The sequence below is a fragment of the Bombina bombina genome, chromosome 1 (genome assembly GCF_027579735.1).
Source record: "Bombina bombina isolate aBomBom1 chromosome 1, aBomBom1.pri, whole genome shotgun sequence".
Taxonomy (NCBI): domain Eukaryota; kingdom Metazoa; phylum Chordata; class Amphibia; order Anura; family Bombinatoridae; genus Bombina; species Bombina bombina.
Genome location: NC_069499.1, coordinates 1550159265 through 1550186486, shown reverse-complemented (window position 1 = coordinate 1550186486; position 27222 = coordinate 1550159265). Strand labels below are relative to the sequence as shown.

Below are 27222 nucleotides of genomic sequence, written 5' to 3'. Positions count from 1 at the left end.
AGGCCGGTATATCACCTATTCCCTGATCAGGAACACATTCCATGACATAAGTAGGCCGGAATATCGCCCATTCCCTGATCAGGAACACCTTCCCTGACATAAATAGGCTGGTATATCACCCATTAGTGCCAGAACTCCCTGATCAGGAACACCTTCCCTGACATAAGTAGACTGGTATATCACCCATTCCCTGATCAGGAACACCTTCCCTGACATAAGTAGACTGGTATAGCACCCATTCCCTAATCAGGAACACCTTTCCTGACATAAGTAGACCGGTATGTCACCTATTCCCTGATCAGGAACACCTTTCCTGACATAAATAGGCTGGTATATCACCCATTAGTGCCAGAACTCCCTGATCAGGAACACCTTCACTGACATAAGTAGGCTGGTATATCACCCATTAGTGCCAGAACTCCCTGATCAGGAACACCTTCCCTGAAATAAGTAGGCTGGTATATCACCCATTAGTGCCAGAACTCCCTGATCAGGAACACCTTCCATGACATAAGTAGACTGGTATATCACCCATTCCCTGATCAGGAACACCTTCCATGACATAAGTAGACTGGTATAGCACCCATTCCCTAATCAGGAACACCTTTCCTGACATAAGTAGACCGGTATGTCACCTATTCCCTGATCAGGAACACCTTTCCTGACATAAATAGGCTGGTATATCACCCATTAGTGCCAGAACTCCCTGATCAGGAACACCTTCTGTGACATAAGTAGGCTGGTATATCACCCATTAGTGCCAAAACTCCCTGATCAGGAACACCTTCTGTGACATAAGTAGGCCGGTATATCACCCATTAGTGCCAGACCTCCCTGATCAGGACACCTTCTGTGACATAAGTAGGCCGGTATATCACCCATTAGTGCCAGACCTCCCTGATCAGGACACCTTCCCTGACATAATTAGGCCGGTATATCACCCATTCCCTGATCAGGAACACCTTCCATGACATAAGTAGGCCGGTATATCCCCCATTCCCTGATCAGGAACACCTTCCATGACATAAGTAGGCCGGTATATCCCCCATTCCCTGATCAGGAACACCTTCCATGACATAAGTAGGCCTGTATAATCCCCATTCCCTGATCAGGAACACCTTCCATGACATAAGTAGGCTGGTATATCCCCCATTCCCTGATCAGGAACACCTTCCATGACATAAGTAGGCCGGTATATCACCTATTTTCTGATCAGGAACATCTTCCATGACATAAGTAGGCCGGTATATCACCTATTCCCTGATCAGGAACACATTCCATGACATAAGTAGGCCGGAATATCGCCCATTCCCTGATCAGGAACACCTTCCCTGACATAAATAGGCTGGTATATCACCCATTAGTGCCAGAACTCCCTGATCAGGAACACCTTCCCTGACATAAGTAGACTGGTATATCACCCATTCCCTGATCAGGAACACCTTCCCTGACATAAGTAGACTGGTATAGCACCCATTCCCTAATCAGGAACACCTTTCCTGACATAAGTAGACCGGTATGTCACCTATTCCCTGATCAGGAACACCTTTCCTGACATAAATAGGCTGGTATATCACCCATTAGTGCCAGAACTCCCTGATCAGGAACACCTTCACTGACATAAGTAGGCTGGTATATCACCCATTAGTGCCAGAACTCCCTGATCAGGAACACCTTCCCTGAAATAAGTAGGCTGGTATATCACCCATTAGTGCCAGAACTCCCTGATCAGGAACACCTTCCCTGACATAAGTAGACTGGTATATCACCCATTCCCTGATCAGGAACACCTTCCCTGACATAAGTAGACTGGTATAGCACCCATTCCCTAATCAGGAACACCTTTCCTGACATAAGTAGACCGGTATGTCACCTATTCCCTGATCAGGAACACCTTTCCTGACATAAATAGGCTGGTATATCACCCATTAGTGCCAGAACTCCCTGATCAGGAACACCTTCTGTGACATAAGTAGGCTGGTATATCACCCATTAGTGCCAAAACTCCCTGATCAGGAACACCTTCTGTGACATAAGTAGGCCGGTATATCACCCATTAGTGCCAGACCTCCCTGATCAGGACACCTTCTGTGACATAAGTAGGCCGGTATATCACCCATTAGTGCCAGACCTCCCTGATCAGGACACCTTCCCTGACATAATTAGGCCGGTATATCACCCATTCCCTGATCAGGAACACCTTCCATGACATAATTAGGCCGGTATATCCCCCATTCCCTGATCAGGAACACCTTCCATGACATAAGTAGGCCGGTATATCACCCATTAGTGCCAGAACTCCCTGATCAGGAACACCTTCTGTGACATAAGTAGGCCGGTATATCACCCATTAGTGCCAGACCTCCCTGATCAGGACACCTTCCCTGACATAATTAGGCCGGTATATCACCCATTCCCTGATCAGGAACACCTTCCATGACATAAGTAGGCCGGTATATCCCCCATTCCCTGATCAGGAACACCTTCCATGACATAAGTAGGCCGGTATATCCCCCATTCCCTGATCAGGAACACCTTCCATGACATAAGTAGGCCTGTATAATCCCCATTCCCTGATCAGGAACACCTTCCATGACATAAGTAGGCTGGTATATCCCCCATTCCCTGATCAGGAACACCTTCCATGACATAAGTAGGCCGGTATATCACCTATTTTCTGATCAGGAACATCTTCCATGACATAAGTAGGCCGGTATATCACCTATTCCCTGATCAGGAACACATTCCATGACATAAGACAGTCATAAAATACAATCATATAATAAACTTAGTTGTAGTCTACATTAAAGTCTGGACTAAAGTTTAAATATGCCTTAAATAGCAGCTATAGAATACTAGCGTTTTATATACACTGCACAAAGTATATGATAAGAATTTTTTGTGTACTTAAATTATTTTAGATATCGTAATACTTAATGTAACAATTAGGACTGCTATAATTGTAGGCACTTTGTAACAACCTGCTTAGTATACACAGTTACCTGCTTAATATACACAATTTCTGTGAGAAAGATATATATATATATATATATATATATATATATATATATATATACACTTTGTATATCAAATATTTCGGAATTGCGTATAAACACTGAAAGTTTCAAAACCGGAGCTTGCTTTTTACTTGCTGTTGAAAACGTTTGATCGTTTATGTGAGATCACAGATCTAAGGGTAATGTTACCAAAGTTTTTTTAGAAGCAATCTATGTTGCAAGTTGGTATATCACCTATTCCCTGATCAGGAACACCTTCCCTGACATAAGTAGGCCGGTATATCACCATTAGTGCCAGAATTCCCTGATCAGGATCACATTCCCTGACATAAGTAGACTGGTGTATCACTCATTCCCTGATCAGGAACACCTTCCCTGACATAAGTAGGCTGGTATATCACCCATTCCCTGATCAGGACACCTTCACTGACATAAGTAGGCTGGTATATCACCCATTAGTGCCAGAACTCCCTGATCAGGAACACCTTCACTGACATAAGTAGGCTGGTATATCACCCATTAGTGCCAGAACTCCCTGATCAGGAACACCTTCACTGACATAAGTAGGCTGGTATATCACCCATTAGTGCCAGAACTCCCTGATCAGGAACACCTTCACTGACATAAGTAGGCTGGTATATCACCCATTAGTGCCAGAACTCCCTGATCAGGAACACCTTCACTGACATAAGTAGGCTGGTATATCACCCATTAGTGCCAGAACTCCCTGATCAGGAACACCTTCACTGACATAAGTAGGCTGGTATATCACCCATTCCCTGATCAGGAACACCTTCCCTGACATAAGTAGGCTGGAATATCACCCATTCCCTGATCAGGAACACCTTCCCTTACAAAAGTAGGCTGGTATATCACTCATTCCCTGATCAGGAACACCTTCCCTGACAAAAGTAGGCCGGTATATCACCCATTAGTGCCAGAAATCCCTGATCAGGATCACATTCCCTGACATAAGTTGGCCGGTATATCACCCATTCCCTGATCAGGAACATCTTCTGTGACATAAGTAGGCCGGTATATCACCCATTAGTGCCAGAACTCCCTGAACCCTGATCAGGATCACATTCCCTGACATAAGTAGGCCGGTATATCACCCATTCCCTGATCAGGATCACATTCCCTGACATAAATAGACCGGTATATCACCCATTCCCTGATCAGGATCACATTCCCTGACATAAATAGGCCGGTATATCACCCATTCCCTGATCAGGATCACATTCCCTGACATAAATAGGCCGGTATATCACCCATTCCCTGATCAGGAACACATTCCCTGACATAAATAGGCCGGTATATCACCCATTCATTGATCAGGATCACATTCCCTGACATAAATAGGCCGGTATATCACCCATTCCCTGATCAGGAACACATTCCCTGACATAAATAGGCCAGTATATAACCCATTCCCTGATCAGGATCACATTCCCTGACATAAATAGGCCGGTATATCACCCATTCCCTGATCAGGAACACATTCCCTGACATAAGTAGGCCGGTATATCACCCATTCCCTGATCAGGATCACATTCCCTGACATAAATAGCCGGTATATCACCCATTCCCTGATCAGGAACACCTTCTGTGACATAAGTAGGCCGGTATATCATCCATTCCCTGATCAGGATCACATTACCTGACATAAATAGGCCGGTATATCACCCATTAGTGCCAGAACTCCCTGATCAGGATCACATTCCCTGACATAAGTAGGCCGGTATATCACCCATTCCCTGATCAGGAACACCTTCTGTGACATAAGAAGGCCGGTATATCACCCATTCCCTGATCAGGATCACATTCCCTGACATAAATAGGCCGGTATATCACCCATTCCCTGGTAGTATGTCTCAGTATTACTAATGTATTAGTCCAGTTTAATGATCTTTTACAATCCGCACTTCACAGCTTGCTGATTACCCCTTCTCTGCCAGACAGCACCATAAGTTTCTGAACAATTCCATCTGTGTATGTAAAATGTCAGCAATGTGTGTGGGTTGGCAATCGCAATAATAATTCCGTAACACAGAATATAGAGACGGATCTTGGAATGATAGAAGCTGGACAGGGCTACTTTTGAGCCCATAATAGCCTGAAGGGCTCAGATTCATGGGGCAGATTTTGGTCTGTTCTATATCTGGAGCCAGTAAGTCTTTAGTGTTGAACTAATTTTTTCCTTTTATGGATCCAGAAGCATATTAAAGTGTTAGCTCAGCTAGCGAGGTTCTGGTTTGATTGGCAGCCTGTGCTACTGTCTGTAATCCAGTGCTTATTCATATCTCTGTACAATTATTTTTTTCTGTCTTTCCAGAGCTTCTGGGGTCAACAAAGAGACTGAATGTAAATTACCAAGATGCAGATGGGTGAGTATCAGCTCTCATGTTGTATATAATATATGTCAGTATATAGTCATTTTGTTTACATATTAAAGGGATGAAAATGTGCAAAAGGCTATGCTAAGGTGTTACAAACATTTTCTTATTGCACTATTGCTTGCATAGAACTGGATAACTTTTGCATAAGGGTTAAACACATAGGTAAAATCAGTTCCAGAGCAACAGTGCACTACTGAAGGCACTGACAAGTAACTAACATATCTGTGTAGCAACCAATCACCAACTAGCTTTTAGTGGGGCATTGCTTCTCCAGCTCCTAATTCTACTTAGGGATGTTTGTTTCTCTTGTAAGGTGTATCCAGTCCACGGGTTCATCCATTACTTGTGGGATATTCTCCTTCCCAACAGGAAGTTGCAAAGAGGACACCCACAGCAGAGCTGTCTATATAGCTCCTCCTCTAACCCCCACCCCCAGTCATTCTCTTTGCAAGCTCTCGACAAGTAGGAAGTATAAAGAGATATGTGGTGATTTAGTGTAGTTTTCATCTTCAATCAAGAGTTTGTTATTTTAAACGGTACCGGCGTTGTACTGTTTGCTCTCAGGCAGAAATTAGAAGAAGAATTCTGCCTGGAGGATATATGATCTTAGCGGATTGTAATTAAGGTCCATTGCTGTTCTCACACATAACTGAAGAGTATGGGAAAATTCATCTTGGGGAACGGCCTGCAGATTGCCTGCTTTGAGGTATGTTCAGTATAACTGTTTCTAGAGAGATGATAAAGTCTAGAAAATGCTGACAGAACCTTTTTGGAAATGTGGTAAGCTAGATGCAGTGATTTAATAACGACTGGGATCAAGCTTGCAAGGTTGGGTAATACTCATGTTATTTGTTTCTGGTGATTAAGGTGTTAAAAACGTTTTCTTTTTACACATGAAGATCGTTTTTTGAGAGTGTTTAAACTTTGTTTTTGGGGTTTAATTGTCCACATGGCTTTTTCAGAAACTCCTAGGAGTGTTTCTTTAAGGCCCCTCTGACATTGAGTGTGGTGGGAGGGGCCTATTTTCGTGCCTCAGTTGCGCAGTTGCTTTCATTCTAAGACATCAAGCTTCTCTAGAGGATTCCTGCTGTGTCTGAGCACCACTAAGGAGGGTTTCTTCCATTCCTGTTCGTCCCTAAGGGCAGGTAGGCGCCACAGCAGAGCTGTGGTGAGGTGTTTAGCGGTTTTATACCGGTGGTAGACGTTTTTTCAATCCGGTTTGGGGGCCAAAGGGTTAATCGTCCATTTGCAAGTGGGTGCAATATTACCTTGGTCTCATATACACACTGTAAAAATTTCGAAGAGTTTACTACTATTTTTAACTGTTTTGCAGTTTAAGTGCTACTTTTTTTTCTCTTAAAGGTACAGTACCGTTTTGAGGAAATTGCTGTTTTTTTACTTTAATAAAGTGTTTTCCAAGCTTGATTATGTCTTTGCTAGTCTGTTAAACATGTCTGACGTAGAAGAATCTACCTGTTCAATATGTTTAGATGCCATTGTGGAACCCCCTCTTAGAATGTGTACCACTTGTACTGAACTATCTATAAGTTACAAAAACCATATTGTGGCTTTAAAAAATATATCACCAGAGGATTCTCAGACTGTAAGAAGGGAGATTGTGCCATCTAGCTCTCCCCATGGGTCAGAACCTGTAATACCCGCACAAATGACGCCAGATGCGTCTAGCGCGTCTAATTCTTTTACTTTACGAGACATGGCGGCAGTTATGAGTTCTACTCTCACAGAGGTGTTGTCTAAACTGCCAGGGTTACAAGGAAAGCGAGACAGCTCTGGGGCTAGAACAAATACAGAGCTTTCTGACGCTTTAGTAGATATGTCCGTTATGCCCTCACAATGTTCCGAAGTTGGCACAAGGAATTTGATATCTGAGGGTGATCTTTCAGATTCAGGGAAGTTATTACTTCATGAACTTCAAATAAATTTGTAACAGGAGCACCAGGTATAGTGATAAAATAATAGACTTTATTGACAAACAAGGGTATCATAAACCCTGGGTAAGAACACAATAACAAACAATCAAACAGGCTAGCCTTTTGTTAATCTGTTTGATTGTTTGTTATTGTGTTCTTACCCAGGGTTTATGATACCCTTTGTTTTTCAATAAAGTCTATTATTTTATCACTATACCTGGTGCTCCTGTTACAAATTTTTTTGAAGTTAATTTATTAACAGGCCTTACAGTGAGCACAGGTATTGGATATTTACTGCGAGAGGTTAGCCACCTGCATGCTGCAGGAGACTGTTTCTTTCCAAGGGATTTCAGTGGAACCGAAGGCGTTACAAAAGAGAGAAAGCATTACTTGTCCAGGCAGAGGAAATGGATACCTGAATAACAAGTAGCCGGAGGTGACATAGTAGGGTTGATGTCCCTAGAACACTGGATACAGCATCTGAAACAAAGTAAGCACCTTGCCAAGGAGCCAGAGAGTGGTGAGTCATTTTTTCAAATGCACATTTGATTTACAGATGACTGTGATTGCTTCCCTTGAGTTTTGAATTGTGGGGGGTGTTGGGGGAACACCGCCACTTCCTTACTTATTTACAACAGTACATTTTATGCAGCAGCTGTTTACAGGACACTGTTTTATAGAAACTTCTAAGTTTTTTCAATTTTTCTATATGGACAGTGCACACACCTGAACAGTTCCCCTAAGTTATTACTTCAGCCCGACTCTGACATGTCAACATTTAAATTTAAGCTTGAACACCTCCGTTTATTGCTGAGGGAGGTCTTAACGACTCTGGATGATTGTGACCCCATTGTGGTACCAGAGAAATTTAGTAAAATGGACAAATACTTTGCAGTGCCTGTTTACACTGATGTTTTCCCAGTCCCTAAAAGGTTTTCAGAAATTATAACTAAGGAATGGGATAGGCCAGGTATACCGTTCTCTCCCCCTCCTGTGTTTAAAAAGATGTTCCCCATAGCTGACGCCATGCGGGACTCGTGGCAAGCAGTCCCAAAGGTGGAGGGAGCTATTTCTACTTTAGCTAAGCGTACAACTATTACGATTGAAGACAGTTGTGCTTTCAAAGATCCTATGGATAAAAAATTGGAGGGTCTCCTAAAGAAAATTTTCTTACATCAAGGTTTTCTTCTCCAGCCTCTCGCATGCATTGCTCCAGTTACTGCTGCAGCGGCCTTTTGGTTTGAGTCTCTAGAAGAGGCTCTATAAGTGGAGACTCCGTGGGATGAGATTTTAGACAGGATTAAAGCTCTTAAACTTGCTAATTCCTTTATTTCAGACGCCGTGTTTCAGTTAACTAAACTTGCGGCTAAAAATTCAGGTTTTGCCATCATGGCGCATAGGGCGCTATGGCTTAAGTCCTGGTCAGCAGATGTTTCTTCAAAGTCTAAGCTTCTTAACATCCCCTTCAAAGGAAAGACCCTATTTGGGCCTGATCTGAAGGAGATAATTTCTGATATTACTGGGGGAAAAGGTCACGCCCTTCCCCAGGATAAGTCTAATAAGTTAAGGACCAGACAGACTCATTTTCGCTCCTTTCGAAACTTCAGGAGTGGCGCGGCTTCCGCTTCCCTTAGTACAAAACAAGAGGGTAATTTCGGCCCGTCCAAGCCAGTCTGGAGACCTAACCAGGCTTGGAACAAGGGGAAACAGGCTAAAAAGCCAGCTACTGTCTCTAAAACAGCATGAAGGAGTAGCCCCCGATCCGGGACCGGATCTAGTAGGGGGCAGACTTTCTTCTTCCAGGCTTGGGTAAGAGACGTTCAGGATCCCTGGGCAGTGGAGATTGTTTCCCAGGAATATCTTCTCAAATTCAAAGGTTCATCACCAAAGGGGAGATTTCATCTCTCTCAACTATCTGCAAACCAGATAAAGAGAGAGGCATTCTTACATTGCGTCCAAGACCTACTGGTTATGGGAGTGATCCACCCAGTTCCAAGGGAGGAACAGGGGCAGGGTTTCTATTCAAATCTATTTATAGTTCCCAAAAAAGAGGGAACTTTCAGACCAATCTTGGATCTCAAGATCCTAAACAAATTCCTCAGGGTCCCATCCTTCAAGATGGAGACAATCCGAACCATTCTTCCTATGATCCAGGAGGGTCAATATATGACTACCGTGGACTTAAAGGATGCTTATCTGCACATTCCGATTCACAGAAATCATCATCAGTTCCTCAGGTTCGCCTTCCTAGACAGGCATTACCAGTTTGTGGCTCTTCCCTTCGGGTTAGCCACGGCGCCAAGAATCTTTATGAAGGTTCTAGGGTCCCTACTGGCGGCCCTAAGGCCGCGGGGCATAGCAGTGGCTCCTTACCTAGACGACATCTTGATCCAGGCGTCGACTCTTCAAATCGCCAAGTCCCATACGGACATTGTTCTGGCCTTTCTGAGGTCTCACGGGTGGAAAGTGAACAGAGAAAAGAGTTCTCTCTCCCCTCTCACAAGAGTTTCCTTCCTAGGGACTCTGATAGATTCAGTAGAAATGAAATTTTTTCTGACAGAGGTCAGGATATCAAAGCTGCTAACTTCCTGCCGTGCTCTTCATTCCATTTCTTGGCCGTCAGTGGCTCAGTGTATGGAAGTAATCGGCCTAATGGTAGCGGCAATGGTCATAGTTCTGTTTGCCCGCCTACATCTCAGACCACTGCAACTTTACATGCTCAATCAGTGGAATGGGGACTACACAGATTTGTCTCCTCTGCTAAATCTGGATCAAGAGACCAGGGATTCTCTTCTCTGGTGGTTATCTCGGGTCCATCTGTCCAGGGGAATGAGCTTCCGCAGGCCAGAGTGGACTATAGTGACAACAGATGCCAGCCTTCTGGGCTGGGGCGCGGTCTGGAACTCCCTGAAAGCTCAGGGTTCGTGGACTCAGGAGGAGGCCCTCCTCCTGATAAACATTCTGGAACTAAGAGCGATATTCAATGCTCTTCAGGCATGGCCTCAACTGGCTGCGGTCAGGTTCATCAGATTTCAGTCGGACAACATCACGACTGTAGCCTATATCAACCATCAGGGGGGAACAAGGAGTCCCCTGGCAATGATGGAGGTTTCCAAGATAATTCTATGGGCAGAGGCTCACTCTTGCCATCTCTCAGCTATCCATATCCCAGGAGTAGAGAACTGGGAGGCGGATTTTCAAAGTCGGCAGACTTTTCACCCGGGGGAATGGGAGCTTCACCCGGAGATATTTGCCCAACTGATTCATCTATGGGGCAGACCAGAGCTGGATCTGATGGCGTCCCGTCAGAATGCCAAGCTTCCTTGTTACGGGTCCAGTTCAAGGGATCCTCGGGTAGCACTAGTAGATGCCCTAGCAGCGCCCTGGTCCTTCAGCCTAGCTTATGTGTTTCCACCGTTTCCTCTTCTCCCGCGTCTGATTGCCAGAATCAAGCAGGAGAAAGCTTTGGTGATTTTAATTGCTCCTGCGTGGCCTCGCAGGACTTGGTATGCAGATCTGGTGGGCATGTCATCCTGCCCACCATGGCCTCTGCCATTGAGGCAGGACCTTCTAATCCAGGGTCTATTCAAACACTCAAATCTAACTTCTCTACGCCTGACTGCGTGGAGATTGAACGCTTGATTTTATCAAAGTGTGGTTTTTCTGAGTCTGTTATTGATACCTTGATCCAGGCTAGGAAGCCTGTCACCAGGAAGATATATCACAAGATATGGTGTAAATATCTTAATTGGTGTGATTCCAAGGGTTTCTCATGGAGTAGGGTCAAGATTCCTAGGATTCTATCTTTTCTCCAAGAAGGATTGGAAAAAGGATTATCAGCTAGTTCTTTAAAAGGACAGATATCTGCTCTGTCTATTCTCTTTCACAAGCGTCTGGCAGATGTTCCAGACGTTCGGGGGTTTTGTCAGGCTTTAGTCAGAATCAAGCCGGTATTTAAACCAGTTGCTCCGCCTGCTTAAATTTAGTTCTTAAAGTTCTTCAAGGGGTTCCGTTTGAACCTATGCATTCATTAGATATTAAACTTTTATCTTGGAAAGTTTTGTTTCTAGTTGCTATCTTTTCAGCCCGAAGAGTTTCAGAGTTATCTGCTCTGCAGTGTGATTCACCCTATCGGATTTTCCATGCGGATAAGGTGGTGTTACGTACCAAGCCAGGTTTTCTTCCTAAGGTTGTTTCCAATAGAAATATCAATCAGGAAATTGTTGTTCCATCTCTGTGTCCGAATCCTTCATCCAAGAAGGAACGGTTGTTGCACAATCTGGATGTGGTTCGTGCTTTAAAGTTCTACTTACAAGCAACTAAGGATTTTCGTTAAACATCTGCCTTGTTTGTTGTCTACTCTGGAAAGAGGAGAGGTCACAAGGCTTCGGCAACTTCTCTTTCTTTTTGGCTGAGAAGCATAATCCGTTTAACTTATGAGACTGCTGGCCAGCAGCCTCCTGAAAGGATTACAGCTCACTCTACTAGTGCGGTAGCTTCCACATGGGCATTTAAAAATGAGGTTTCTGTTGAACAGATTTGCAAGGCGGCAACTTGGTCTTTGCTTCATACTTTTTCTAAATTCTACAAATTTGATACTTTTGCTTCCTCGGAGGCTATTTTTGGGAGAAAGGTCTTACACGCAGTTGTGCCTTCTGTTTAAGTTCCTGCCTTGTCCCTCCCTTCATCCGTGTCCTAAAGCTTTGGTATTGGTATCCCACAAGTAATGGATGAACCCGTGGACTGGATACACCTTACAAGAGAAAACAAAATTTATGCTTACCTGATACATTTCTTTCTCTTGTGGTGTATCCAGTCCAAGGCCCGCCCTGTCACTTTAAGTCAGGTGTTTTTATTTTTTAAAACTACAGTCACAACTGCACCCTATAGTTTCTCCTTTTTCTTACTTGCCTTCGGTCAAATGACTGGGGGTGGGGGTTAGGGGAGGAGCTATATAGACAGCTCTGCTGTGGGTGTCCTCTTTGCAACTTCCTGTTGGGAAGGAGAATATCCCACAAGTAATGGATGAACCCGTGGACTGGATACACCACAAGAGAAAGAAATTTATCAGGTAAGCAAAAATTTTTGTTTTTCTTAAATAAACTATACCAAGAGAGCAAAGTAACTTTTATAATCAAAGTAAATAGAAAAGTCTCTTAAAATGGCATACTCTATCTAAATTGATAAAAGTCAGATTTAGATTTGACTGTTCTGTTAACCGTTTGAGTGTTAATTGATGACACGTGGTCCTCATCCACACAATGTATTAAATGCCATTGACATGTTGTCACCATTTTTCTGAGCTCATTCACCCCCCTGCACTGACCCCGGCATCCCTGTCGGTTAAATGGAACAGAAGTGTTGTGCAGTTGCACATTACTGAAAGGAGCTGGGTGGGGTGTATTTAAATCAGTCAATCTCAGCTCCCTTAAGTCCTAGAAACCACCAAGACCCACCAATTGATAGGTAGTCACCTGCTCTTGGGGGTTGCAATGTTAAAGCAAACATATAAACTAAGAAAACCCCTACACTGTTTGAAGGCCGGGGGTCTCTATGTAAACAGATCATCATAAAAGCCTAGAGACCCCATGACTCCTTGTTTTAAAGCCTAGAAGCCCCTCTTTAAAATAAAGCCCCTACATAGGTTTTTATAGCCAGGTCATTACTGTGGTATTAGTGATCACCTGACATGTATAAATGTTCATTTATTTGAGTAGAGACTCATGGGAGCCCCTTTGTGCAGGTGAAAGTTATATACATATAACCAAAGGCCCTTATTTATATAAGAATAGCCTCTTCTTCTTTGGACTATATACTTTAGAAACGCCCACTATTTTTACAACCATTGTTTCTTAACACAATTTGTTGTAGAGTTCTCACGTGTCAGAACAATTGAACAGTAACATTTTAGTAAATCTCACTCCTGCTCCCCACTGGGAGTGTCATTTTATTCAAGTGCCTCTTGTTTACATAGCCTTTCTTTTGACAATATTACATTATTGACATTTTAAGTTTAGGTAGCGGATTCAACAGGGAGAAAAAAAAATCTATTTAAATTGAAAAATACAGGTAAAGGAGTTATTTGTAAACTATTTTATATGCCCCAACAAGTAAAATAGATCATTGGGGACACATTAAAGGGGAGAACATTGTTCATTTAAAGGGATACTTAAGTCAAAATTAAACGTTAATGATTCAGATAGAGCAGCCATTTTAAACAACTTTCCAATTTACTTCCCTTAACAAAATGTGCACAGTCTTTTTATATTTACACTTTTTGAGTCACCAGCTTCTACTGAGCTTGTGCAAGAATTCACAGACTACGTATATGCATTTGTGATTGGCTGATGGCTGTCACATGATACAGGGGGAGTGGAAATAGACAGAAAAAACATCTACTAATTTAAAGTTCAGACTAAATGCTATTGCATTGCCTTTTTATAATTTTTTTTTTGTTTATGCAAAACTTCTGTATTTACTGGTCCTTTAATGTTCCCATCCAATTTTATAATAATATATTTAATATTTAAAAAGTCTCTTAAAATTGCTTAAAAGAGGAGTGCCAAAACTTTTGAAAATGGAGAGCCAGTCTCTATTCGCTTGATTGGTTAGGGCCACTTGACATTATACTCACACTCATAGCAACTTACTTAACATTAAGGACCATTAAATAAAGTAGAATTGCATAATTGACAAATCCTATATAATAAAAGGCCAGGTATATTTGCCCGACGCTGTCATGCGCAGTAGAGACTGCAGCGTGAGACATGCCTGGCCTGGCCGTAAGGAAGCGCGAAGATCAGACAGCAGAGAAGGTGGACAGGAGTGGGCGTGACCGGACAGGAGTGGGTGTGGCAGAGGTGGGGCAGGCAGGGGCGCAGGCGTTATCCGCTGCACTACAGAAAATGGCCCGTGTACACGGGCTTTAGGACTATGAGTAGGAGATTATCCCTCTCCCTGTATCAGGTGACAGCCATAAGCCAATCACTAAACGCATGTACAGATATATTGTGCACTCTTGCACATGCTCAGGAGAAGCTGGTGCATCAAAAAAGTCTGTGCACATTTTGATAACGGAAGTAATTTATTTATTTTAAAGGGACGGTAAAGTCAAAATTTTAATTTATGTTTCAGATAGAGCATGCAATTTTAAACAACTTTCCAATTTACTTTATTATCAAGTTTGCTTTGTTCTTTAGGTAATCCTTTGATGAAGAGTAAACCTGGGTAAGCTGATAGGAGCTTAGGAGTGTGACGATCTTTAACAGTCTATGGCAGCAGTATTTGCAACATTGTATAACATTGCAATAAACAATGTTACTAACACTGCTGCCAGATGGCTAAAGACACGTGTACGCTCCTGAGCTCACATAAGATTACTCTTTAACAAATGAAACCAAGAGAACTAAGCAAAATTAAAAATATAAATACATTAGAAAGTTGTTTAAAATATTTCCAATCTATTTAATTTAAATTTTTACTTTACTGTCTTTTTAATTGTATGCTGCAGATGAATAATGAAGGTTTAATTTTAATAATAATTGTATTTAATTGCATATAGTTATACTACTTAAGTGTAGTAAGTACATATACAGAAGAGAATTACTGATGTCTGAGGGACACACACAAACTCTTGGAGGGCCACATGTGGCCCTAGGACTGCAGTGGCTCTGATATAGATGATAAAATGCTGAGGGATAATTAGTATAATAGTAAATGTTATAGACTAATCCTCTCACTGGACTAATGACAAATACAGCTATGAACATGATTTTCTATCAGGAAAGCTATAAATAAAGTGAAAATAATAAGTTCATGATCGAGACAGAGGATGTGAAATAACTATCCGGGTTATTTGTTATATTTGCTTTGTTCCTTTGGTATCCTTTGTTGAATCTTAGTAAGCTCGTAGGACGTCAATAATGTGCCGTAGCACTCAATAGCAGCAGGATCTGCAACAATGCTATAAACATTCTTGCAAACACTGCTAAAGACACATGCTCACCCCTATAAAACTACCTATAATTACTCTTCAATAAATATAAATTCATTAGAAAGTTGTTTAAAATTGCATTTTTTATCTAAATTTGACTCTTTTGTTCCTTGGAATGCCAAAGTGCTTTGGTGCTGCTGTATATATCCAGAAGTTATTCCTCCTGCTGCCTAAATCCTTTCTTTATCTCTCTGCTGTGTCCCTATAATTCCCTCCGGCACGTTTCCGGTGACTGTCACCCTGTTCTCATCCCTTGCTGCCTCCTCCTTTTCAGTCTCTGTCTCTTTCGTTCTTGTGCGTCTTTGCTGTTTGTCCGTGGGAGGAGGATCTCGCTTTCTAGACACAGTCCCCATTCATAACCAAGTGGAGAATATTGCCTCACTGTTTTTGGGAAGAACGTATTCCTTTGCATTAAAGGGACAGTAAAGTCATAATTAGACATTTATGATTTAGACAGAACATACAATTTTAAACAATTTTCCAATTTATTATTTAATTAGCTTCCTTCTCTTTTAATCCTTTGCTGAAAGGTTTATCTAGAAATGTTTCGAATTAGCAAAGAACCTAGGTTCTAGCTGCTGATTGGTGGCTGGATATATATACCAATTGTCATTGGCTCGCCCATGTGTTCCATTAGAAACCAGTAGTGCATTGCTGCTCCTTCAACAAATGATATCAAGAGAATAAAGACAATTTGATAAAAATTGGAAAGTTGTTTAAAATTGTATGTTCTACCTAAATCATGAAAGAAACATTTCAGGTTTTCTCTCCCTTTAACCATTTCTGCATTGTAGCAAGAACATTTCTTCTGACCATCGCCCTAATCTAATGTGATGCTTTCTGTTCTGCAGGTTTTCAGCTTTGCACCATGCGGCACTCAGTGGCAGCTGTGATCTGCTCCTTCTTCTTTTAGAAACGCAAGCATCTGTGGATGTTAAAGATGGCAATGGTAAGTTAGCTGGGCATTGTTGATAGTGATGTGGAGAGGCAAAGTCCCTCTTAGGCAATAGAGCTCAGTTTGGCAAGGGAGATTGATGCATTATTGTGAAGGAAAATGTAAGGTGGGTGTCTTCTTGGGGCATAGCGATTTTTTGGGATTTCATTTTGGGTAGGAGATTTAGGCCTCAGACATGCGAGAGGGGGGCTCTCTTTGGAAGAAGCAGAGGTAGGTCTGTGGGTGCTCTTTGTGGGCAAGGTAGCTTGTCACTGTGGGTAGTGATGGTAGACCTTCCCCATAGGTTACATGCACTGTTTTTGGTAGTAGTGGAGATGAATATCGGTGACAAGGGAGTTGCGCATCATTCTACACAGTACAGATAGATTCCCTCTTGAGAAGGTGATGTGGGCATCCTCTTTAGTAAGGAAGGGGGGGGGAGTAACCTTTTGAGCTGAGATTACAGGTGTTTTCTAGGATAGGGGAGGAAGGGAAGATGGCTCTGCAGCTAGTGAAATATGTTCTCTTTACAATTCAGGGATGCGGCCTTTGCATTACGCTGCTTGGCAGGGGAAGCCGGAACCTGTGCACCTCTTGCTGCGAGCTGCTGCCAGCGTCAATGCTGCATCACATGATGGACAGATACCCCTGCACCTGGCAGCACAGTATGGGCACTATGACGTGGTGAGTGGCACTGTTAAGCCTATGTTCATATGTGTATATGTGTGTGTTCATATATGTGTGTGTATGTATATGTGCAGATGTGTATGTGTGTTTATTTATGAATCTTTATATATGTATGTGTGTGTGTGTGTGTGTATATATATATATATATATATATATATATATATATATATATATATATATATATATATATATATATATATATACATACATACATACATACATACATACATACATACATACATACATACATACATACATACATACATACATACACGGACACGGCACACTTCAACAGTTCAATTACCTGGTGCTTCGCAGGAAATATGTATACACGATCACTGGATGTTACCCACGGCTGTCAGCCGTAAATCCTGGGATATCCAAAAAAGCAGGCAGACAAAGGATTTCCTCAATCGCCTTTATTCAGCAAGGAAAGGCTAATTTCCAAACGTTTCGGCTCTCGCAGGAGCCTTTATCAATGGAAGCCAAACAGACATACAGTGAACACCCAAGACCCTCCCCTATATACCAGCATGACCTAGTGTGTACCAATCAGAAAGCAGCAACTACGCATCTCAATCTTATAGGTAACACCTGTGCACCATGCTTTCAGCATGGGCGATTGCGGATGACATCATCAAACCGCATCAGCCTGAGCATACATAGACACTGCCGGTTGTCATAGAGACAGGCGCAGCAAACAGAGCGCCCCAGGGTCATGACAAATAGAATGAATGAAATGAAAGAGATGACTCCCAAACATGTCAGGTTAGGCTCTATAACAGCAGCCAAAGTCCATGTTAGCGTTTAGATCACAGGGGGTAACCGTGTCCAGATTGAATATCCACCGAGCTTCCGTTCGCAATAACGTCAGTGTCCTATTGCCTCCACGTCTTGGACAAGGTACATGATCTATAAGCCTGGTTCGCAAGGAGGAGATAGGGTGGCCTGCAGTCGGAAAGTGACGGGCTACCGGCTGTTCTGAATGTCCTTTATCCAAAACCTGACATATGGCTATCTTGTGATTGGCCAGCCGTTTCCTGAATGTAGTCACAGTCTTACCTAAGTAATACAGGGAGCACGGGCAAATAATAGCATACACAACAAAGTCTGAAGTGCAGGTTAATCTGTGTTTAATAGAGAATCTCCTGTTAGTGTGTGGGTGGCGAAAAGTATTGCCAGTAATAAGGCTATTGCAAGTCACACAATTTCCACAGCGAAAACATCTAGGTTTGCCCTTAGGCAGCCACATTTGCTTCTCATAGCAGTGCGTGGGGTCATTTAAGACCAAAAGATCCCTCAAGTTACTAGCCCTCTTGTATACCATTCGTGGGGCTGGAGAGTCCATGAAAGGAAGGCTTGTATCCTTCGAGATCACCATCCAATTTTTTTTTTAATGGTATTCACCACAGATTTTGATACTGGGGTGTAGGTGGTCAGAAAGTTTAACCGATGTGACGTTTGTTCAGGTGTTTTCCTGGTTGTTAGTGTCTCTTGTGTCCACTCTCTGGCCGTGAGGCATTGTTGTTCAATTAAAGACATTGGGTACCCCCTCTGTAGGAATCTTTGAGCCATTTCACTTAATTGCATGTTTTTACGGGAGTCGTCAGTATTGTTGCGGACGACCCGCAGGAGCTATGAGGAACTGACCCCATCTTTTTGAAATTTAGGATGAAAGCTAGTGTAACGAAGAGTAGAATTCATATCAGTAGCTTTCTGAAATAGTGTGGTGTGTAATCCGTACCCCTGCTGGGTTTGATCCTTAAACATTTTTAGATCTAGAAAATTGACTTTATCTGTGCTGTGTTCCATTTTAAATCTAATAGTGGATTCAAGGCTGTTAAAGGACATCGGTCCATTCCACCAGGGCCTCAGAGGAGCCGTTCCAAATAAGGAAGACGTTGTCTATGTAGCGACGGTAGAATTTTATGGAATCCTGTCTGGATAGTATGTTTTGTTGTTCATACATTGCCATGTAGATGTTGGCATATGATGGGGCCATGGATTGTAGAAAATAGTCATTTTCAAAATGAAAAAAAATATTTTCCAGACAGAATTCCATAAGTTGTAACAAAAATTCTATAGGTGGTCTAGTATAGTGTGCATTATCAAGTAGTGTTTTTCTGACCGATGTCCTCAACAGCCTTGAATCCACTATTAGATTTAAAATGGAACACAGCACAGATAAAGTCCATTTTCTAGATCTAGAAATTTTTAAGGTTCAAACCCAGCAGGGGTACGGACTACACACCACACTATTTCAGAAAGCTACTGATATGAATTCTACTCTTCGTTACACTAGCTTTCATCCTAAATTTCAAAAAGATGGGGTCAGTTCCTCATAGCTTCTGTGGGTCGTCAGCAACAATACTGACGACTCCGGTAAAAACATGCAGTTAAGTGAGATGGCTCAAAGATTCCTACAGAGGGGGTACCCAATGTCTTTGATTGAACAACAATGCCTCACGGCCAGAGAGTGGACACAAGAGACACTAACAACCAGGTAAACACCTGAACAAACGTTGCATCAGTTAAACTTTCTGACCACCTACACCAGTATCAAAACCTGTGGCGAATACTATTAAGAAAAATTGGATGGTGATCTCGAAGGATACAAGCCTTACTTTCATGGACTCTCCAGCCCCACGAATGGTATACAAGAGGGCTCGCAACTTGAGGGATCATTTGGTCTTAAACGACCCCACGCACTGCTATGAGAAGCAAATGTGGCTGCCTAAGGGCAAACCTGGATGCTTTCACTATGGAAATTGTGTGACTTGCAATAGCCTTATTACTGGCAATACTTTTCGCCACCCACACACTAAGAGGAGATTCTCTATTAAACACAGATTAACCTGCACTTCAGACTTTGTTGTGTATGCTACTATTTGCCCATGCTCCCCGTATTAAATAGGTAAGACTGTGACTACATTCAGGGAACGGCTGGCCAATCACAAGACAGCCATATGTCAGGTTTTGGATAAAGGACATTCAGAACAGCTGGTAGCCCGTCACTTTCTGACTGCAGGCCACCCTATCTCCGCCTTGCAAACCATGCTTATAGATCATGTACCTTGTCCAAGACGTGGAGGCAATAGGGCACGAACGTTATTGCAAATGGAAGCTCAGTGGATATTCAATCTGGACACGGTTACCCCCCCGTGGTCTAAACACTAACATAGACTTTGGCTGCTGTTATAGGGCCTAACCTGACATGTTTAGGAGTAATCTCTTTCATTTCATTCATTCTATTTGGCATGACCCTGGGGCGCTCTGCACCCTTCTTCCTGATAAATGTGTCTAGGTTAACTTACATATGAATGCTTTCACTACATGTTCCTCTGGAGTTACCCTGATACCGTATGGGTATAGAGCGTAACCCAGATTCTGTAGTTTTATTCACTACTAAGTGTTGTGCGATGTTGTGCTTCTGATATTCTTTTTAGGTTTATGATAGTGTATATTTATATATGTTTAGTCACTTAATTTGGGTGTTTTTTTTTTGCATTTATGGTGTAATATCACTCTGACAGTGGCTGTACGTTTACATGCTCCTTCTGCTGTTAGTGTAACAGCTGTGCGTATGTTTGCTGCGTCTGTCTCTATGACAACTGGCAGTGTTTATGTATGCTCAGGCTGATGCGGGTTGATGATGTCATCGGCAATCGCCCATTCTGAAAGCATGGTGCACAGTTGTTACCTATAAGATTGAGATGCGTAGTTGCTGCTTTCTGATTGGTACATACTAGGTCATGCTGGTATATAGGGGGAGGGTCTTGGGTGTTCACTGTATGTCTGTTTGGCTTCCATTGAGAAAGGCTCCTGCGAGAGCCGAAACGTTTGGAAATTAGCCTTTGCTTGCTGAATAAAGGCGATTGAGGAAATCCTTTGTCTGCCTGCTTTTTTGGATATCCCAGGATTTACGGCTGCCAGCCTTGGGTAACATCCAGTGATTAATTATATATATATATATATATATATATATATATATATATATATATATATATATATATATATATATATATATATATATATATATATATATATATATATATATATATATATATATATATATATATATATATATATATAATAACTCCCCTATAATGGAGGAAAGGCTAGACTCTCAGAACAGGGGGTCCCAGCAGGGTAAACCTATGTATCACTGTAGGGCAGTGCCTATCACAAAAACTATAGAGAAAGGAAAGAGGTATCATATAGCACACTTATGTTAAGAGTCAGGACATTTATATCATAGGGAAGGAGCTTGGAGGACTCATAGCATATTTAAAATATAACTTTTATTAGTATAATATAATTTTTTATTTGACAGTACAAATTAAAACAAGGAGATTGGAGATTCTTGTGGTACACACGTAGTATCCTGATCTGGTAACATATGTAGCATTAGTGTTGTAATTAATTCCAAAAGGAAAAACACTTAGGATGTGTATCTTGTGTCAGCTCTAAATCTTAACTGACCAATGTTACACTGTGACCAGTACTTATCATATACGTGAAACTTGGAGGGTTTCAATTAGCGAGCTTCTATCAGCACTTGCACATTTATGCCATAAAGAGTCAAAAGTTTCCACATGGGTTAAAAATATTCTAAACCTAGTACCATAAGTGTATGTATGTACATGGGATGACAGTGTCATCAGTAATCTAACATAAAGAAAAGGAAGAAAAATATAAAAACAACAAATAGCGTGTTGCGAACAAACACACTTGCAAATTTAACACTCGCTCCCCTCAGTAGCAAAATAATGAAAGGACAAAGTCCTAAAGGGTCAATAGCGATCAGATATAGTGCAAATAAGCTAAGAAAAATATAGAAATGTCAAATACCTAAACTGGTTCAGAAAGGTTCACATAACCCGTGTAGTTAGGTCTTAATTATTAAGTGGTATTGTGTGTTCTTAGGACGGTACAGAGCTATGCAGGTACCTAAATTACCTATTATTACCTTGCGTATATACCTCTATTATTACCGTATTGGTATCTGTATATCATTGTTAATAAGCCACATAAACTCTTATCAATAGCATAAGAACCTTAACTGTCAGATTAAATACCCTGAATCAGTACGGTTTATTGATCATTTTAACTGATTAGCAAAGTAGTGGGGTAAGGGATTGTATATAGCGAATTGTATGAAAACCAGAGCTATTGCCTGAACAAATGCCCGTAGTGCATCTTAAATATTGTAAGTAACACCTATATTAATATGATGCCCCGAGTCTCAGTAATGTAAAAGATATATATGCTAAATTTCAAGAAGACTTTTCTTCTGTTATGTGTGATCAGTCCACGGGTCATCATTACTTCTGGGATATTATCTGCTCCTCTACAGGAAGTGCAAGAGGATTCACCCAGCAGAGTTGCTATATAGCTCCTCCCCTCTACGTCACCTCCAGTCATTCTCTTGCACCCAAAGACTAGATAGGAGGTGTGAGAGGACTATGGTGATTATTCTTAGTTTTTAGAACTTCAATCAAAAGTTTGTTATTTTACAATAGCACCGGAGCGTGTTATTACCCCTCTGGCAGAGTTTGAAGAAGAATCTACCAGAGTTTTTCTTATGATTTTAACCGGAGTAGTTAAGATCATATTGCTGTTTCTCGGCCATCTGAGGGAGGTAAAAACTTCAGATCAGGGGACAGCGGGCAGTTGAATCTGCATTGAGGTATGTAGCAGTTTTTATTTTCTGAATGGAATTGATGAAAAAATCCTGCCATACCGTTATAATGAACATGTATGTATACTCTACACTTTAGTATTCTGGGGATGGTATTTCACCGGAATTACTCTGTAAAAGTACATTAAACCTTTTATTAGGTATTTTTCATGTTAAACGTTTTTGCTGGAATGTAGAATCGTTTGCATTAATGAGGTACTGAGTGAATAAGTATTTGGGCATTATTTTCCACTTGGCAGTTTGCTTGTGTTAATTATGACAGTTTCGTTTCTCTCTCACTGCTGTGTGTGAGAGGGAGGGGCCGTTTTTGGCGCTCTTTGCTACGCATCAAAAATTTCCAGTCAGTTTTTCTGCATGATCCGGTTCATCTCTATCAGAACTCAGGGGTCTTCAAACTTCTTTGAAGGGAAGTAGATTCTCTCAGCAGAGCTGTGAGACTTATATAGTGACTGTGATTTAAAACGTTGCTCTGTAATTTTTATGTTTAAAATTTAATTAGTGTTATTTTACTAATGGGAACAAACCTTTGCTAAAAAGTTGTGTTGTTTGTTAAGAGTGATGCTATAACTGTTTTTCAGTTCATTATTTCAACTGTCATTTAATCGTTTAGTGCTTCTTGAGGCACAGTACGTTTTTATTAAATAAAATTGTAACCGAGTTGCATGTTTATTGCCAGTGTGTTAAACATGTCTGATTCAGAGGAAGACACCTGTGTCATTTGTTCCAATGCCAAGGTGGAGCCCAATAGAAATTTATGTACTAACTGTATTGATGCTACCTTAAATAAAAGCCAATCTGTACAAATTGAACAAATTTCACCAAATAGCGAGGGGAGAGTTATGCCGACTAACTCGCCTCACGTGTCAGTACCTGCATCTCCCGCCCGGGAGGTGCGTGATATTATGGCGCCTAGTACATCTGGGCAGCCATTACAGATAACATTACAAGATATGGCTACTGTTATGACCGAAGTTTTGGCTAAATTACCAGAACTAAGAGGCAAGCGTGATCACTCTGGGGTGAGAACAGAGTGCGCTGATAATTCTAGGGCCATGTCTGATACTGCGTCACAGCTGGCAGAGCATGAGGACGGAGAGCTTCATTCTGTGGGTGACGGTTCTGATCCAAACAGATTGGATTCAGATATTTCAAATTTTAAATTTAAATTGGAAAACCTCCGTGTATTACTAGGGGAGGTCTTAGCAGCTCTCAACGATTGTAACGCTGTTGCAATACCAGAGAAAATGTGTAGGTTGGATAAATACTTTGCGGTACCGGCGAGTACTGACGTTTTTCCTATACCTAAGAGATTAACTGAAATTGTTACTAAGGAGTGGGATAGACCCGGTGTGCCGTTCTCACCCCCTCCAATATTTAGAAAGATGTTTCCAATAGACGCCACCACACGGGACTTATGGCAAACGGTCCCTAAGGTGGAGGGAGCAGTTTCTACTTTAGCTAAGCGTACCACTATCCCGGTGGAGGATAGCTGTGCCTTTTCAGATCCTATGGATAAAAAATTAGAGGGTTACCTTAAGAAAATGTTTGTTCAACAAGGTTTTATATTACAACCCCTTGCATGCATCGCGCCGATCACGGCTGCGGCAGCATTTTGGATTGAGTCTCTGGAAGAGAACCTTAGTTCAGCTACGCTGGACGACATTACGGACAGGCTTAGAGTCCTTAAACTAGCTAATTCATTCATTTCGGAGGCCGTAGTACATTTAACCAAACTTACGGCTAAGAATTCAGGATTCGCCATTCAGGCACGCAGGGCGCTGTGGCTAAAATCCTGGTCGGCTGATGTAACTTCTAAGTCCAAATTACTTAATATACCTTTCAAGGGGCAAACTTTATTTGGGCCCGGTTTGAAAGAAATTATTGCTGACATTACAGGAGGTAAGGGCCACGCTCTACCTCAAGACAAAGCCAAAGCTAAGGCTAGACAGTCTAATTTTCGTCCCTTTCGGAATTTCAAAGCAGGAGCAGCGCCAACTTCCACTGCACCAAAACAGGGAGGAGCTGTTGCTCGTTACAGACAAGGCTGGAAGCCTAACCAGTCCTGGAACAAGGGCAAGCAGACCAGTAAACCTGCTGCTGCCCCAAAGACAGCATGAACCGAGGGCCCCCGATCCGGGACCGGATCTAGTGGGGGGCAGACTCTCTCTCTTCGCCCAGGCTTGGGCAAGAGATGTCCAGGATCCCTGGGCGCTAGAGATCATATCTCAGGGATACCTTCTAGACTTCAAATTCTCTCCCCCAAGAGGGAGATTTCATCTGTCAAGGTTGTCAACAAACCAAATAAAGAAGGACGCGTTTCTACGCTGTGTAAAAGATCTATTATTAATGGGAGTGATCCATCCGGTTCCGCGGTCGGAACAAGGACAAGGGTTTTACTCAAACCTGTTTGTGGTTCCCAAAAAAGAGGGAACTTTCAGGCCAATCTTGGATTTAAAGATCCTAAACAAATTCCTAAGAGTTCCATCGTTCAAGATGGAAACTATTCGGACAATCTTACCCATGATCCAAGAGGGTCAGTACATGACCACAGTGGATTTAAAGGATGCTTACCTTCACATACCGATTCACAAGGATCATTACCGGTATCTAAGGTTTGCCTTCTTAAACAGGCATTACCAGTTTGTAGCCCTTCCATTCGGATTGGCTACGGCTCCAAGAATCTTTACAAAGGTTCTGGGTGCCCTTCTGGCGGTACTAAGACCGCGAGGAATTTCGGTAGCTCCGTACCTAGACGACATTCTGATACAAGCTTCAAGCTTTCAAACTGCCAAGTCTCATACAGAGTTAGTTCTGGCATTTCTAAGGTCGCATGGATGGAAAGTGAACGAAAAGAAGAGTTCTCTCTTTCCTCTCACGAGAGTTCCATTCTTGGGGACTCTTATAGATTCTGTAGAAATGAAGATTTATCTGACAGAAGACAGATTAACAAAGCTTCTAAATGCATGCCGTGTCCTTCATTCCATTCAACTCCCGTCAGTAGCTCAATGCATGGAGGTGATCGGCTTAATGGTAGCAGCAATGGACATAGTTCCCTTTGCACGCCTACATCTCAGACCGCTGCAATTGTGCATGCTGAGTCAGTGGAATGGGGATTACTCAGATTTGTCCCCCACTCTGAATCTGGATCAAGAGACCAGAAACTCTCTTCTATGGTGGCTTTCTCGGCCACATCTGTCCAGGGGGATGCCGTTCAGCAGGCCGGACTGGACAATTGTAACAACAGACGCCAGCCTTCTAGGTTGGGGCGCTGTCTGGAATTCTCTGAAGGCTCAGGGACAATGGAGTCAGGAGGAAAGTCTCCTGCCAATAAACATTCTGGAATTGAGAGCAGTTCTCAATGCCCTTCTAGCTTGGCCCCAGTTAAAGACTCGGGGGTTCATCAGGTTTCAGTCGGACAACATCACGACTGTAGCTTACATCAACCATCAAGGAGGGACAAGAAGCTCCCTAGCAATGATAGAAGTATCAAAGATAATTCGCTGGGCAGAGTCTCACTCTTGCCACCTGTCAGCAATCCACATCCCGGGAGTGGAGAACTGGGAGGCGGATTTCTTGAGTCGCCAGACTCTTCATCCGGGGGAGTGGGAACTTCATCCGGAGGTCTTTGCCCAAATACTTCAACGTTGGGGCAAACCAGAGATAGATCTCATGGCGTCTCGCCAGAACGCCAAACTTCCTCGCTACGGATCCAGATCCAGGGATCCGGGAGCGGTTCTGATAGATGCTTTGACAGCACCTTGGAACTTCAGGATGGCTTATGTGTTTCCACCCTTCCCACTGCTTCCTCGATTGATTGCCAAAATCAAACAGGAGAGAGCATCAGTGATTCTAATAGCGCCTGCATGGCCGCGCAGGACTTGGTATGCAGATCTAGTGGACATGTCATCCTGTCCGCCTTGGTCTCTACCTCTAAGACAGGACCTTCTGATTCAGGGTCCATTCAAACATCAAAGTCTAACTTCTCTGAAGCTGACTGCTTGGAAATTGAACGCTTGATTTTATCAAAACGTGGTTTTTCTGAGTCGGTTATTGATACCCTGATACAGGCTAGGAAGCCTGTTACCAGAAAGATTTACCATAAAATATGGCGTAAATACCTATACTGGTGTGAATCCAAAGATTACTCCTGGAGTAAGGTTAGGATTCCTAGGATATTGTCTTTTCTACAAGAAGGTTTAGAAAAGGGTTTATCGGCTAGCTCATTAAAGGGACAGATCTCAGCTCTGTCCATCTTGTTACACAGGCGTCTGTCAGAAAATTCAGACATCCAGGCCTTTTGTCAGGCTTTAGCTAGGATCAAGCCTGTGTTTAAAACTGTTGCTCCGCCATGGAGTTTAAACTTAGTTCTTAACGTTTTACAGGGTGTTCCGTTTGAACCCCTTCATTCCATTGATATAAAATTGTTATCTTGGAAAGTTCTATTTTTAATGGCTATTTCCTCGGCTCGAAGAGTCTCTGAGTTATCAGCCCTACATTGTGATTCTCCTTATCTGATCTTTCACTCAGACAAGGTAGTTCTGCGTACTAAACCTGGGTTCT

General features: G+C 42.3%; 1 protein-coding gene across 1 annotated transcript in view; it reads left to right on the top strand.

The window, feature by feature from the left end:
• Positions 1-27222, top strand: part of CASKIN2 (CASK interacting protein 2) — a 121693-nt gene that overhangs the window by 40850 nt on the left and 53621 nt on the right. The window contains exons 3-5 of the mRNA XM_053709015.1: positions 5353-5404; positions 16192-16289; positions 16813-16958. Coding sequence (XP_053564990.1) covers positions 5353-5404; positions 16192-16289; positions 16813-16958 — 296 coding nt within the window. The remainder of the gene's footprint in view (positions 1-5352; positions 5405-16191; positions 16290-16812; positions 16959-27222) is intronic.